Consider the following 15,390-nt stretch of genomic DNA (forward strand, 5'->3'; position numbering starts at 1 on the left):
ATAAAACCTCTACTTAAAGCAAACAAACCATCAACTATCAGACAGCATGAGCACATTCTTTTTTAGCCTCTCTCCGTATTCTTACAAGCAGAACTAAACAAGTACCAAAATAAATATTGCCCCAGTATTGCAAATAAAATATTTACGTTTGTTTTCTTCTTTCTTCCTCTTGGAACATATCTAATCCCCCTTCACTCCACAAAGTCTGATCAAATGCTAAGTGAAATCAAAGACACTTACTTTACCAGTTTTGTGGAACAAGATTTTGGGTTGTGCACAAGTTTTGAATAAATCTTTACAGGAAATCAAAGTGTCATTAAACACAGTGCAAAGGTCATCTGCATTTGCAGGTGCTCACTCAGCCCAATGAAAATATATAATAATTACACAATAGATTCAAACATTTATGAAGGTTAGTGCTTCCTCAAAAGTTATCTACAAAGTAGACCCTATCTTCCCGAGTTTCATTTTAAATTCGCCCAAAGAATGCCTAAGCCACTTCTGATGGTTTCCAATCAGTTCTGCAACACAACAAAACAATGAATTATGGATGTCTAGAGGAGTTCTCAAATGCTCCATCTACTAAAGTCTGCTTGTTTTCAGAATTACTCAGATAGTTAGCACACTTGCCAAAATTAAAACCTGATTGTAAATAACATAACCAAGGGATATATCACTACCGTTCCTCCATGAAGGATGAACAATGCATAGTTAGATCCAGCTGAATGAATCAAGACAAACAACAAACTCGACTATTTGAAGGACGAAGGCATTTCACCTGCTTTTGCAGCTTATTATTTACTCGACTGAGATTTCTCTTGCCAAACTTTATCAATGTGAAAAGTAAAAAAAAAAAGAATTATAATAGGAATGAAGTTTAATAAAATGTGTGGATCATGTTACCTATTGTAAACGAGAATTGGTCCTGAAGCCACTTCCGTCTGAGCTGATAAACAAATCCCCTAGAAACAAATCTACAAGAAGAAAAACTAGTTCCTTATATCAGCATTCAGTAAGGGCTCTTTAAAAGAGAAAACACTCTCTCTGCTGCCAAGCCGAATACGCAGTTAGGCAAGTAATTCTTTGAAAATTTGACTTAATTGTATGTGCAAAGGATGTGACACACTGGAAGTCGATAAATCTTCACCTGGCTAATGTGGTAAGTTTAATCATCTACAGTAATTTGTGTGCATGTGTGTAGCATATTTCTGCACTTCTCTCGCACTGTACTTTCTTTACAAATATTGTGCTGCCGAGAGTTTCGAGAACAATTCCTTGAGCTTCTACTTAAAACAAACAAGCAAAAAAACCCTTGTTTTTTTTCCTCCTAAAAAGACTTGCCTTTAATCCTTTATTTCTACAATAAAATTCTATTCACATGAATACCCGAAGCTGCATGATGAGTTACAGAATTCTTCACAGGGAAGAGGTGATTATTTTAAAAAAGCCAAGAGAATGCCTCATCAAACAATGATCAGTCTTTTTATTTCATTATATAGTTTAGATGTAATTACACTTCACAGAATAGGAATCTTAAAAGGGCCACAAGCCAATACTAGGAAATCTCACAGCAAGAGTATGCAATCATATCTTTGCTCAGAAATGGGAAACAGTAATAATTTCTCATCATCATCCACATTATATCAAGAATGTGATTTTTAGTGAATATCCATTTTAATGAGCACATGCTTTATTACATCTTATCTATTAAAGAAGAATTAATAGATGCTAACATATTTGTGGCTATTCACTAGTTCTGAAAGAAGCTATTCCTATCACAAAGTTATCTCTGTATTTGCTTCCTGAAAACATTTGAATGATTGTGTTCTGCTGGCTGAAAAGCTCTGTAAAAAGCAATATTATGAACTTGCAAACTTGAAGAAAACATTTGCTTCTAATCACTTGATAAATCAATCTCATGGGATTTTACAATTACTCAAAATTCCAGCTGCAGAGGCCACATTCAGTAACTCAAGAAGAGTCAACACGTTTGAATAAGTCCATTCTAGTAAATAAAAGCACCCAGAAAAGCCAGGAATCATGAACAGTTTTAAGATTCCAATTAGCAAAAGAAGAGGCTTATTTTTGAATTAATAATCATGAGTTATACCTTGTACTCTCTGTCCAGTTTTAGAAAGACTTGTCATGAATGTACCTTAAAAATAGAGCTTCATGAATCATAGAACATAAGATTATGTACTAATAAATCAACAGGTAAGTAAATTTTATAAATCGTCTTCATTAGTTGATTGACATAATGTTTATTAGAAAATATTTTTCCTCCTGAAAAAAAAAGTGACAGTGGTTAGACTCACCTTAAATAAATGTTAGATTGTATTTCCTTAAGCTTTCAGCAAGTAATTATTATTTGACCATAAACCATTTAGCAAGCAGTAGGACTCCCAAGAATTAGTGGCTTCACTTGTATCCCATGTACAAGACTGTCACAGTCTCATTTATTGATGGGGGAGTGGCAGCGAGAAGTTAGGTGGCTGCAACACCAGATTAGCAAAGTTCTTAGTTACGTGATTAGTCTTTATCATGTAAATAGTTCTACAGAATGACATTGACACTGCTTGCACGCTCAAAGCTAGCAACTGCTTAAAGGGCTTGCTGAAATAGGGTCCTGAAGCTGAAACTCTTATTTTAAGAAGGATTCAAATTGCATGCTATGTTTCTGTACTAGTGCACCTATCTACGTTATTTTGTTCAGATTTTTTCCCATTTGCATATGCTCCCATATTAAATAAAAATGTGTACAAGTTTCTAAGACCCTTTTCTGATAGTGTTTTTATGTACACACAGCTATAAATCTTTATGGTGCAAGTAAAGAATGCAACAACAAAGTTCTGATTATTCTCTGGACCTGGGCAAAGAAACGTGCATCAACGTGGCACTTCTGAATAGGGAAACTGAGCTTCGTGAAGGTTTGTCTGGAAGCAGCAGCCCAGAAGATGTCGTCTTCAGCCCCTGTGAAATGCAGGCAATATCAGTTTGTATGGATGTTACCATGCCCCCAGGTGACTGCATCCACAGAAGAAGTTACACTGAGTCTTCACTTTTGCTGAAGCTTCCCACAGAGGAGCGCACTGGCAGCTACCATGCACCTTTCCAGTTTGACCGGCATGCTCTGGCCCGAATTTCCACCTCTCCGACTTTAAGGCGTCTAAGGATGGCCTCTGCCTCACAAGCACTGTCATTTCAGGACAGAGCTCTCATGAGCTCTGACACAGCTCAGCTGGGGAATCAAAAGGAATACACCAGCTCGCTCCACCACATCTGTAAAAGTCCGCCACGGTGCACTAAGTCTTCCTCACTGTCATTTCCTTCCTGCGTCCATGCAAAATTACTGTCTTCCAAAGCAAAGACTGAAACAACCATAGCAGATCTGGAGTCTGCTGGCCCCAGATCAAGGCTGTCAAGCCAAAAAGATCCTCTCAGCAATGGGAATCCAGAAGCAACACTCCAACACTCGCGGAAAGTCAGCTCTGCTACTCTGCCGGAGAGACTTCCCCATCCCAGCCCTAGGCAGCAGGAAGGCGTCCAGGTAAGGAGGACAAGACGATGCGACCTCTTTTGCAGCCTTGCATGTTCAGTCATGGCCCACTGCACAAAAAAATCCACAGTTCTTAAACTGAAATGCAACCTGACCTATGCTCCATTCCCATAACAGACCAATTTCTGCTCTCTTCAGGAAGGCAGATTTGTTCTTCCAGTTTAACAAGAGGCCATGGCTCCAGCCATGCCTCTTGGGGACCAAGTCGTCTTACTCCTATGCTTGGCTATGCTTTCCCACCTTTCTGCAGTGGCAAACTGCTGCTCAGCCATCCCACATAACTTCAGTCCGAGGACACAGCAAAAGGAACCGCATAAGCCAGCTTTGCTGCTAGGAAAAATGCCCATAGACCTACTCTCTTGGCCTTGCATTACCTGCACAAGAAGTTAAATTCAAATATATAGCTTGACTCTATCCTCATGCAGAGCACTTAAGCACATTTCACTGAATATGGGTGGTCTCAAATAGGTGTTTAATGCTTTACTAACTGGTTAGTTTTGTGCCACAGACCAAAAGCTATTTTTTCCCAATCAAATATAGAAAACATTCTGGATATCAAATGAGTTTGCTCCTTCATCCATAACAGAAAAACAATTAGCCAATGTCTAAGTCTATGTATTATATTCCTCTTAACAAATCAGTACTTCTCTCACATCAGATTGCTTGCTTTCTGACCAAGTAATGAGAATATCTCACTTTCTTTCAGAAGAGCGGCCAGCCTATAAAAAGGTATGCAAATATTTGTTTTATCTTATTCTAAGCTGAACTTTACACTTTTAATGAATTTGCTCTGGTCTAAGACAAAGTGAACAGTGAGACATTTATGCATAACTCAACTTTAGTTTATAGATTTGCTTTGAGAAGTGCCTGTCACCAGCTTGTTATACTGAACTTCTTAATGAGATTTTCATTCAAATGTGGCCCTCTCCCTGGCATGTTTAGCTATATTTCACACAATATTTCAGTAGGACCATCTGAGAGCTCTGCAAAGGGAACTAACTGCCAAAAGGTCTTGCTGTTGGGATTAACAGTGTCAAATTTCAGCATCTGAAGAATGTGAAACATCTCATAATCTCTAGCAATGTTCTTCAAAACTTTGTGGGAGGAGAAAGGGACCAAAGAAGCTAGCAGAACAGCTCAATATTGTTCTCATACATGAGAAAAGCAGATCCAGGATTGCTGCTGGATGAAGGGATTGTTAATCCCATAAGAAGAATATATGAATTTTACAATATGTTAGTGCATGCACTTTCTGTCGAGATAAGGTGCTATGTACCACAGATTTGTGCACTCAGTTGCATTAAGCTCTTACAAGCAATTTTCAGAAGGTAAAATCCTGATTAAAACTGAGTTTGATTCGGCCAAATTTGTTTCCTTAAAATGTTCAAATATTTACAGGAAGGAAACAAAACAAAATTTGTTTGCTCCCCAAACAACAAGGAAGTAGCAGCTAGTACCTCCCTTAACAACAACACCTCTCTCACTGATAATGCAATGTTCATTTAATTGCCTGACCCCCCTGAAGATTTCAGGTGGGGCATACAGGTGAGCCAGGTACGCTAAAAGCACTAGCACTGGTGGGCAAGGCTTCAGGAACCTGCTGCAGAAATAGCCTCACGACCAGCGTAATACACTGCTTGTGTGACTATGCCACATAGTATTTCATTCCCTAAGGCAGTAGATATCATTAGTTGAGCTGCATCTCCTGTTCTTCCCAACATTTACTCATTTGTCAGGTAAAAGATTTATTATAACCAGCAGGTTGCCAACAGGCCTGTATTTCAAGTAGGTTTGTGTTTGGGCCTTGGGGAGGTGGGAGTAGGCTGATACAGTCCACACGCAATGCAATTCCTTAGATAAGGCTTAACAGATGTGTGTGTCTGAAATGATGTGCTCACTGCACAAGAGCTTTCCCAGATTTTCCTGAGTTGCTACAATTTCCAACTCACCCTTTAGCCTTTTCAACTTACAGTTGAAAGAGGGAGGGAGGGAAGGAAGGAGATCTTTGTGTCTCAGTGTGAAAACAGTCCACACCTACTGCGGGAATAGCCTGCTCTGATCTAACTCAAAACATAAAAATACATAAGCAGAGGTCATTGATGGAGTGAATAGTTGTGCAATCTGTAGCTCAATTCAAGTGAGGAATTGAAGAAGACTGAATACAAATGTTTAATGTTCTCCTGCTTAGTTATTTAACACACACACCTTCTCTTAGTGTAACTTGTCTGGCAGCTTTGGAGGGAACCCAGTATATGCCGGCTAAGACACTGACTCTGGACAGCCATCCAGATTTTAAAATCAAGAAATCATGCAAGGAACATCACAAGCTATGTTCCCTGATCACCAGCAGGAAGGACTGAGAAAAGGAGGTTGGGATGACATATTACAATTTCCATTTCTTGTCCTGACCAATATTAGAATGTGCAGTAACGTTAAGACAAAAATCACTAATTTCTGCTTTAAAATTTTTGTCAAGTTAAATAGTTGAACTTGGTCCAATGTCTGGGCAAGGACTGTATTCAGCTCCTCATTTATCTAAATCATTAATCTAACTCCTTAACAACTAATCCCTTATTATCACAGCTAGAGAAAACTGCTGAAATGTCAGATTATTCTTTCCAATTAGAAGTACATTGGCACAGTTGGCAAACTGCCTCCAACACCGCCTAGTAGATCATCCAGAAGACCTTACAGGATAAAGACATACCTCATTCCTTCAGTTTTAATAAGCATCTCTTCTCCCTTCTCTCAGGCTTCCTTAAAGCAACAATTCTCATTTTAAACAGCCCTGCCCTGCACAGCCCTCAGTCCATTGTGCCAGGACATCTCTGTTAGCATGACAATGCGCTGAGTTGATGATGATTAAAAATAATCAGTCAAAATTAACAAACAAAAAGCACCAGTGGGGCAGCACAGAGAGTGGGATATGTGGTGGGGACAGGGTGAGATGCTGAAGCCAACACTGCCACTGAAGGAAATGTTGATAAAACAACACCTTCAGTTTATTATGAATTCATTTTCCCCTTGCCCAATTCACTGTGCCAGAGACTGGGTGCAAAACTGGATCATGCTCTTTTCTATAGACATCCTGTAACTACTAAGGCAATTCATTGTCAATGGGTTGGGAGAGCTGGACTTGTCTGTCTTGAAGCCCTCTTCTTCCCCCCTTTAACAGCTAATATAGCAGCAAAGTGCTATGCTATGCAGGGAGTCCAAACGTCCTCCCTTAGCCCCTTGGGTAACACAGCAGCCCTCTCAGTGTAGCACTGTGACTACCCTATGATGTTGATCCTTCTGACATCTCCAGTTGTTTTTGTTCTCATATATGAGGTATTCATATTAAAAAACACATCTATTACTCAGTTAAGGTGATTGATATAGATGTCTGTTCCCTGAGACATCTGAAGGTCTAGTTAGACTAAGATTACAAATGTATCAGGATACAGATCTTTAAAGAGCAACCAGCTAAAACTTTCCCTGCCCTAGAAATAGCTGTATACCCAGGATATTTATTTCTCCAGACCCTGAATTGCTTCAACTTCTTAAATAATTTTCAATTCCTTCATAGAATAAACCTCTGGGCAAAACCAAGCAGATTTAAAGGAGGAATCATTGCAAGGATATTATCTTCTCTTAGGATCAAGTTCATCCCTAAAGTACAAAACACTTCTTTCACTCAAGCACTTCAGCATCCTGCCACTAGTAAGAAAAGCAAACACAAACTAAAGAAAAAGGCAAAGCTATGGGGTCGACAAGCATGAAGAAACGAGAAAATGTTGCATACAGACTCAAACACTGACAAATTGCATTGCACGGCTCTCCAGTAATTTCATTTCTCCAGTAAAACCAACAAAAACATCTAACGAATCTAATATGTCTACAGGCATCAGGCCAGATGATCACAGATACCTGTATCTGTACCTTCATCTATTAAGGATGCGTACACAGTTTAGGCACGTAAGCCATTAATCAACCCAGGCATGTCAGACTGCAAGGGTATACTGTAGATATGCATCCAAGTAACCTTAGCGTGCTCCCATACATCACAGGCTTGCATACCTATGTGAAGAACTCATTTAGGTGTAAGTGTCTCTGAAGCTCAAGGCCTTTCTGATTTAGGGAAATAACACCATTTAACTCATTTACAATGAAACTGTGCTACTCATTGTTTATTTTCATATGTGACTAACCTCCAGCTTCAAAACATATTTCAAAATTCAGGTAGGCTAGATACATAAAGGATCAGTAATACACTGAAAAATTTTATTGTGAATAGAAGCTGAAAGAAATCTCCTGAATTTCATAGCGTACCAGTTACAACTTTTAGATTTATCCTTGTACTATATTGCAGCATCTGACTTGTATAACACTCCAGCTGTCCAAGAGATTACATAGAGGAATCACAAGTGGTTTCAGAAACATCTTAATACAGTTATTATCAACACTTAAAGTTTGCATGGGGTAGCACGCAGCGTGCCATGTCAGAAAGCAGTCTCCCTTGCACTACTGTGGGCTTGCAGACAACCAAGAAACAGACCCCATCCCAAGAAGCCTGCAGTCCATGTGTTAGTTTTAATTTCAGGAGAAATCTCAGAGCTTCATATAAATCCCTAAAGTTAAATAAAATATATGGCTCCTATGTTCCCCATTCAGTGGGACGATGAGAAAAGGAATGGCTTTTCGGGAACTTGTACATTGCACACTGTGACCTCATCAAAAAAAATAATAATTTTTAAGCCCCAACCTGCCTGTGTTTAAAGTCTTAAAGTCCCAAACCTGGCCTTCCTGACAACCTAGAGCTCTCCCTATGGTTAGGAGCAAATCTTTCCTTTAGACCAGGCAATTAAATTGGGTTACCTAAGGGAACTGCAAGCAGCATCACTGTCAAATCATAACAGAAAGCACAGTCTCCGCTTCCCACTCCACATCTTAAAACCTAGCTCTCAGCCTTATCAGAATCCATCTGCCAGTCAATAAGTTGCCAGGTGACCATTTGTGCAGTTAAGGGGAAAAAAGTACTTGCAAAGTTTCAATCAAGCATTGACAAGTGACTAAATAGTCACAGGAAGATTTCTGCCTAGGCAGAAAGCAATAAGAATTATACTTTACTGGCCAAGAATACCACACACAATAGACGGTAACTAAAATATCTACATATATGTATCCATATATATTATATGTATATATGCGTGTACATACCTGCATACTTGATGCCTCCACTCCCGGCTTACTCCCTTCCACTAACAACAGCTGCTTAGTTACTGACCCTTTAAAATCTGACACCGTCCTTATGCATCAGTTAATTGAAGAAAGCAGAACAGCAGCTGCAGACACCAGTTACCTTGCAACAGTATGCTAACACCATTAATTAGGTATTGGTGTGAGTTATTAGCAAGACCCAGAAAGGTTTTCACCTACACCAATAATTTCTGTATTTGAATGCAAGCAGCCTCTGCCTCAAACACACCTTTGGATACAGAATGCCTCTGTCACTCAACTTGATGGATGGACTTCCTGGACAATGCCCTCCGTTCGTACCAGTAACAGTTAGAAAGAGCCATTTGTCTCCAATCAGCAGGGCTGCTAAGCCGTATTATATGCAAAATACAAAATTATCTGAATTATCAGGAACTACTCCGGAAAGATTTAGAAAGGAAATGGAACAAACTAGCCAAAAAGCAATTATAAAAAAGTGCTTGAACTGTTTTGCTAATATGCTGTCTTTTTTTGAAGTTATCAGTTGTATGCAGGTCAAAAGCACTGACAACCCACATATCAGCTAGGGTCATGGGATTTAACTGCTCATTTAGACTCCAGTGCCAAAATATAGATTTAGAAACCTTCACTCACTTTTTGCCTAATCTTAGAAGCACCCAGGAATCGCCTGCGTCTAAATCCTCTGAGTTCCTATCTCCTGAGACAAGCCATGCCCATAAGCCCCTCTATCTCAACAACACTCTGCGGTTGAGAGTAAAAGATAATTAGGTATTTGCTGTTGATCATGGAGGCTTTCTACTCACTGAAATTACTGGCTTCTTTTAATACATTATGTGGTACCCCTGTGATTAGGGTTTTTTTAAACTCGTTTCCTCACATGTCGGTGAGGAGCACTTCAGAAGTTTCCTGTCATAAGGAGAGGAAAACGATTAAATGTGTTGTGGTTGCATCACGCAGATCAGCTGATCGCAGGCGCAGTTCTGTCGTGGTGAGTCTGCCCGGACTTGAGGTGTTCCCTGGAGACCTCCTCGTCTCGGACGGTGCCGTGGACCATCTGCCCCCGGCAGCCCTGCTGTTGAACGCAGGTCAGGCACAGGCTGGGGTCTGCCCATCTCAACCACAACTAAGGTCCATGCACATGTTGGGTGGGGAGGGAAGATCAGTACACGGACAACATGGGGGGACACAGATCACCTCCCTCCTCCACAAGGCTAGAGCAACCAGAGCCCAGGCCAGGATCTCCATCCAGGAGTTGCAAATTCCTACCTGCCAGCTTCAAGCAGAAGGAAGAGTGTGCCCCATGCCAGCCTTTCATTTAGCACTCTAATCACGAAGCTCGTAGACCCAACCCATGGCTACAGGTTGCCCACGAGACCTTCCAAAGTTCAAATATAGACCTTCAAGCAGTTTCCACAAATATCTATAGTGGAATATAGCATAGCGTGCAGTGTGATTGCCACTGACCAGAAGATGCTGGTGACTGGAGACACAAGTTTTCTTCCCCCCCCCCAAAAACAATCAAGGGCACAACAAGCAGCTTCACCAAAGCAAACAAGCTAGCCCTTCTCAAAAGGATGGCCCATGCCCCAAAACCCCAGAGAGGAAATTCTGGAATGTGACTCCCAGTCTCACATAGGCCTGAAGGTAGGTAGCATAAATTCAGAAAAAAGTGTTTTGTTCCAAATTTCTTACTGAGCAAACTTAGCCCCTTCAGCCCCGTGCACTCCTGCGTGCAGATTCCCAGCCTTCCCTGTGCCTCACTAAGGACAGTGAGGCTATTTAGGATTGTTTATTCAAAGAGCTTTACAGCTGTGATCCCATGAATGTGACATTCCACAAAGATATTCTTACTCCTGAAGAGACTACGCTGTACAGACAGTGACACTTGCACTACTGCAGTAATATTGTTAAGTTCACAAAAAGTGCCATAAGCGTCTGCATAGATCCAAGACATCACTAACAAGCAGACATGCCCTAATTCTTCCTCCAGAACACTGAGTATCCTTAAGAACTGGCCTGAGGTATGATGCTTTTCCCCATGTTAAGAACTGGCAATCACATGCAGATCATCTGCAGCAAGTGGGAGTGTTTAGTATCAGCCAAGATCCCATCACAGATAGACATCACGTTTACTGGGAAGATCCCAGCTCAATAGCCTTAATGGGTTTTAAGTCTGGTGCACAAACTGCCTAAATAGAACTGTTAAATTTGAGCTAAATAGAGTATACTGCATCAGGCTTCGCCTAAAAAAAGTAATTATTCTATTTTCCACTATCTGTTTCTTTACTGATAACACATTTGTTTTACCCATTAGAGTCCAAAAAGCCAAGGTGGCCATTTGCCAAAAGAGGAGTTGTGAGTATTACACCATATGTTTTTTTTTCCCTTGCCCTGGCTTTGCCTCCTCACACAACTAACTGAGTAAACAGAGTTTCTTCACTTTCCTGCCCTTGGGGAAAGGCAGGTGAACCACATGTGGCGGCCTCCGCCCTACCTGTGCTGAGCGCCCGCCAGGTCATTAATCCCTAACGAAGGTAGGGTGGGTCGGATACGGCCACCAACGCCACCGCCCCGCGTGTGACGCGCGTGGCAGTTCCCACAGGTCCCCCCACCGGCAGCACCTCCCAGCCAGCGCCCAGGGATGGGGGCACAGGTTACTGTCGTGTCCTCGCTTTGATCACATCAGCGTAAAATTTAACTTCTGAAAATGCATTTGGTGGTGCATCGGTTAAATACACATGTATGTGCATACACACACACACACACATCATTACAATATTGTTTCTGCTCCATTTCAAGCCATTTTACAGAACTGAAAGTTCAGCTTAAGTAGTGAATATCAAATATGATAATCAAATACATATTTCAGGACTGGCTTGAGTTCGTTGCCTAAAATTCAGTCAGTACAAATCCATGAAGTGCAGCCATATAGATCCAGAAAACAGATAAAACACAGTAAAACACCTTATAAGTCTAAGATCACAGCACTAAATTTGAGATTGCAAATATTCATTAAAATTTGCACATGGCACTGCTGGTCTGAAAAACACAACAAAAATGAAACCAATTGGTTTTATTTCATGAGCCCTCATGCACACAGACTCTGCCTGCTCTTCAAGCTTTAGGAAAGCTCATTTTACTGAGACTATTGTACAGCTGACCAGAGCAGCTTTTTGAATGTGTTGCTCAAATCAAAAAAATCATCCAAGCTCTGCATACATAAGATGACAGAGGAAGGAAAATTGAAATTATACATTTTATAGTCCCATACTTCTGACTGTGCTGGAGGAAACAGAGCACATTATTTGTTTTATATTCTCAGGGTAGTCCACTGTCTGTTGCTATATCGGTGATTAGCCCTGCCAAAGATTGCTGTGTTATATAAATAAGACCTTACTGACACACCCACATATCTAAGCCACCTACTCACCCCACCCATAGCTACAAATAAATCTGCCATCCCTGTCTCATACACCATGAGTATCAATCACCATCAATCAAACACCGTGATTTCCAAAAATAACGAAATCAGGGTGTCAGGGGAAAGCTCCTTGAAGATCAGCCCAAGGTTAATGGACTGAAAAAATTTCTTACTTGTCTTTAAAATATTGTATAAATTAAGATTTTTTTTTTTTTTTTTCATTAAACAGGGTAAGGACAAACAGAAACAAACATCTGATCTGGAAAACTGTCTTTCAACTATTAAGATCATAGATTGCAGCACATACGAATTTTGCCTTTTTAAGGTATCAAAATGCTCAGTACCAAAGCAGCTATCTATTAAGCTCTGAAAGATGGGGATAAAACTTTTGTGTTCTTTTTAAATTACCATTTTTCAACACATTAACCTGAATATGAAACTCATCTGCAAAATTAATACATAGGCCTAGGGTATAAATTCAGTGTTTGCAATGAAGGGGACGCGAGTGTGGTTACAAACTTAGCAAGAGCCCTCGCAGCCCCCGAGGTTTTGCCGGGCTTATGGACCCTCCACTTTGGGGCAGACGGAGGTACCTTCCTCATCAAGAGGCAGCAGCTCCCGAGCCGACCCTCTCAGCAGTGCCTGCAGCACGTGGGAGGGAAACTGCAGCCCTGCGGGCACCCCAAAACAGCCGGGGGAGCTGCGCCAGGCCCGTACGGCCACACGGGGCAGGGTCACCCCCCATCACTGCACTAGAGAGGGCTGCTTGGGGAGCAAGCCTGGGAAGCAAGAAACTTGTCTCACGCTCACAAGCAAGCATCTCTGGTTCATCTTTACCAGATGCCCTGGGACCCATTAGACAACTTCTCTAGGATTAGAGCCTCCAGGGTACTCTAATAGCTAGAAAGGACAAAATCCATCATTTGGGTGCCACTTCTATTCTCCAAGCCGTCTGTCAGCTGCAACCTGATCCTGCAGGCAACTAATTCCTCATGTTTCTCGCACGGGAGGTGCACAGAGATAATGCCCCATTCCCCACTATGCAGGTGCTCAGAGCCTCAGCTCAGGCACTACTCCTGCAGTTTCAAAAAACTGCTCAAGGAAGAGAGAAGAACAAGTAGTCGAGTGGGCTCTGACCCCAGCAGCAAGCTCAGAGCAAATGCACCCCTCAGGCATCTTGCGCAGAGTCTATGCACTCATCTAGCGGATTAAAAAATAATAATAACAACAAAAAAAAAAAGAGCGAGCCTTCAATTCACATTCCACCCAGCTTGGATTAGGGATGTGAACCTCGGTAACTCGTATCCTGTGGTCAGCCCTAATCAACAGGCTATTGAACACCCAGGAGCCCTTTTCTTCTCAGACAGACAGATCAGCGTCTAAAGCAGATCTGCTGGAGCTTGGGCACCGGCTTCCAAATACAGAGCCCACGCAGAGGGCCATGCCTGATAGCCAGGTTCAGCTGCACAAATCCCACCAAAGCCCCTCTGCCCAGACAAACTAGGCTCGCAGCCCCCAGGGTGACCTAGCCAATAGAAACATTAAGCTTAGGCAACCAGGGTCATATTCAGATAAGCCAAATCCAGCCTAACCCCCCCTCAATGCTTTTGCTTTTGACACTGTGCTGTTATATGCAGTTCTCCGCATACCGGTTTTTTGAGGATTCCTGTCAGGTGGTATGAGAGACCTACTGGGGAGCAGGGCAGTGAGGTTGCAGTGGCCGTCCACACCAGGACTGAACAAAACATATCGAGGTACCTTTGAAGATCTGGTACTTTGGTACCTTGATTTGACCTTCTGGAAAACAGGAACCTATCATCCATCCTTGCTTTCCAGCAGCAACAGCATGACAGATTAAACTCATTAGCATTTACAAGCTGCCCACTGTGTTGTTTTGGTTTGGTTTTTTGGTTTTTTATACAGTGTCCTACAAGTGTAGACTATTTTTCTGTGTAACTGACAAATTCGGTGTTTTCATATAATGAGTATGAGTAGCAATAAGAAAGCTGACATTTTACCTTTTTAAAGGAATCATTAAGCTTTCAACAGAAGAAGCACTAATACTGGCAGGCAGGCTCTTTACAAGGGCAAGTAGATCATAGGGTTTTTTGCATCAACTGCTTCAAACCTTATGCAATAGTCAGTTATTCTTCTTTTCCTCCTCAATCAATAGAGTAAATCTTGGCAGGAGTTTATAAAGGCTCAAGAGACTGAGCAGAAAGATGCCGACAGCCGATTAGAAGTGAAGAAAGAAGAAGCCATGTGGGAACTGTTCACAAGTGAATGCACTTACTTTCTGGATCATTTGCTGGTTCTCAAGATGGTAACTTCAGATTTCCTATCTCAAGAAAAGATGAAACATTATTTGTCCATCTGTCAGCAAGGCAGACAAAGCTGTCGGTAACATTTCATTTAGCATCTACAGGGGAATGACTAACACCCTTGCTGTTTCTCCCACCTGATCATCCTATTTCCAGGAATCCCTTTGTATGCTTTTTTTTAAATCTTCTTGGTGGCATCTCTTCCTCTGGACATCATTTTCAGTGCTTTGCAAACACAATCTGATTGGAGAACCTTCCAATAATTTCAGCTGATATTCCACTATCAGTTCACTGACTCTGGACTTAAGCTACTCTCCAGTTGACTATACTGGATTTTTCTCTACTGCTAGCCTATAGCTTACTCTTGGCTTAATTTCATACAGATAGGACAAAGGAGCTGTGGTTAGATTATCCTGACTAGAGCATTGAAAATCCCAGAGTTCAGCAGACCTGTAATTCTATTACAAGAAAACAAACAAGCAAGCAAGCAAACAGCCCTCCTCCCCCAGACTGACTGTATCCTGGTAAATTTTAAGAGCTTTGAAAGATAGACAAGAATATTATCCAGGTGCACCATTTACATTTATCACACAACAAAGGTTAGTGCACATGTTTAAAAGGATGGAAGCTTCTCTATTATTTTTCCCTTATCCTGCATAGAGAGTTTCAGCTTTCTTATTGCACAGAGGAAAAATATATAAAATTACTGAAATGCTTTCAATGTTGCTGAAGAATTAGTTTAGGCAGAACAGAAAGTGTACTGCAAAGCGAAGGGAATAAAGGAGGAGCTGGGATTAATTCCTTCTTGGTAGGGCAAAACCCCAAGAGCCAGGAGAGGGAAGGGCAGGAAGCAGGCCAGCTATGGTCACCAGGCA

General features: G+C 41.4%; 1 protein-coding gene across 1 annotated transcript in view; it reads left to right on the forward strand.

The window, feature by feature from the left end:
• Positions 1–1,021: 1,021 nt before the first annotated feature.
• Positions 1,022–15,390, forward strand: part of PLEKHG7 (pleckstrin homology and RhoGEF domain containing G7) — a 37,869-nt gene continuing 23,500 nt past the window's right edge. Inside the window, exons 1-7 of the mRNA XM_026123191.2 lie at positions 1,022–1,159; positions 2,806–3,547; positions 4,263–4,285; positions 9,731–9,858; positions 11,088–11,128; positions 12,424–12,519; positions 14,368–14,517. Coding sequence (XP_025978976.2) covers positions 2,834–3,547; positions 4,263–4,285; positions 9,731–9,858; positions 11,088–11,128; positions 12,424–12,519; positions 14,368–14,517 — 1,152 coding nt within the window. The 5' untranslated portion in view covers positions 1,022–1,159; positions 2,806–2,833. The remainder of the gene's footprint in view (positions 1,160–2,805; positions 3,548–4,262; positions 4,286–9,730; positions 9,859–11,087; positions 11,129–12,423; positions 12,520–14,367; positions 14,518–15,390) is intronic.

Source organism: Dromaius novaehollandiae, chromosome 1 (assembly GCF_036370855.1).
Source record: "Dromaius novaehollandiae isolate bDroNov1 chromosome 1, bDroNov1.hap1, whole genome shotgun sequence".
NCBI lineage: Eukaryota > Metazoa > Chordata > Aves > Casuariiformes > Dromaiidae > Dromaius > Dromaius novaehollandiae.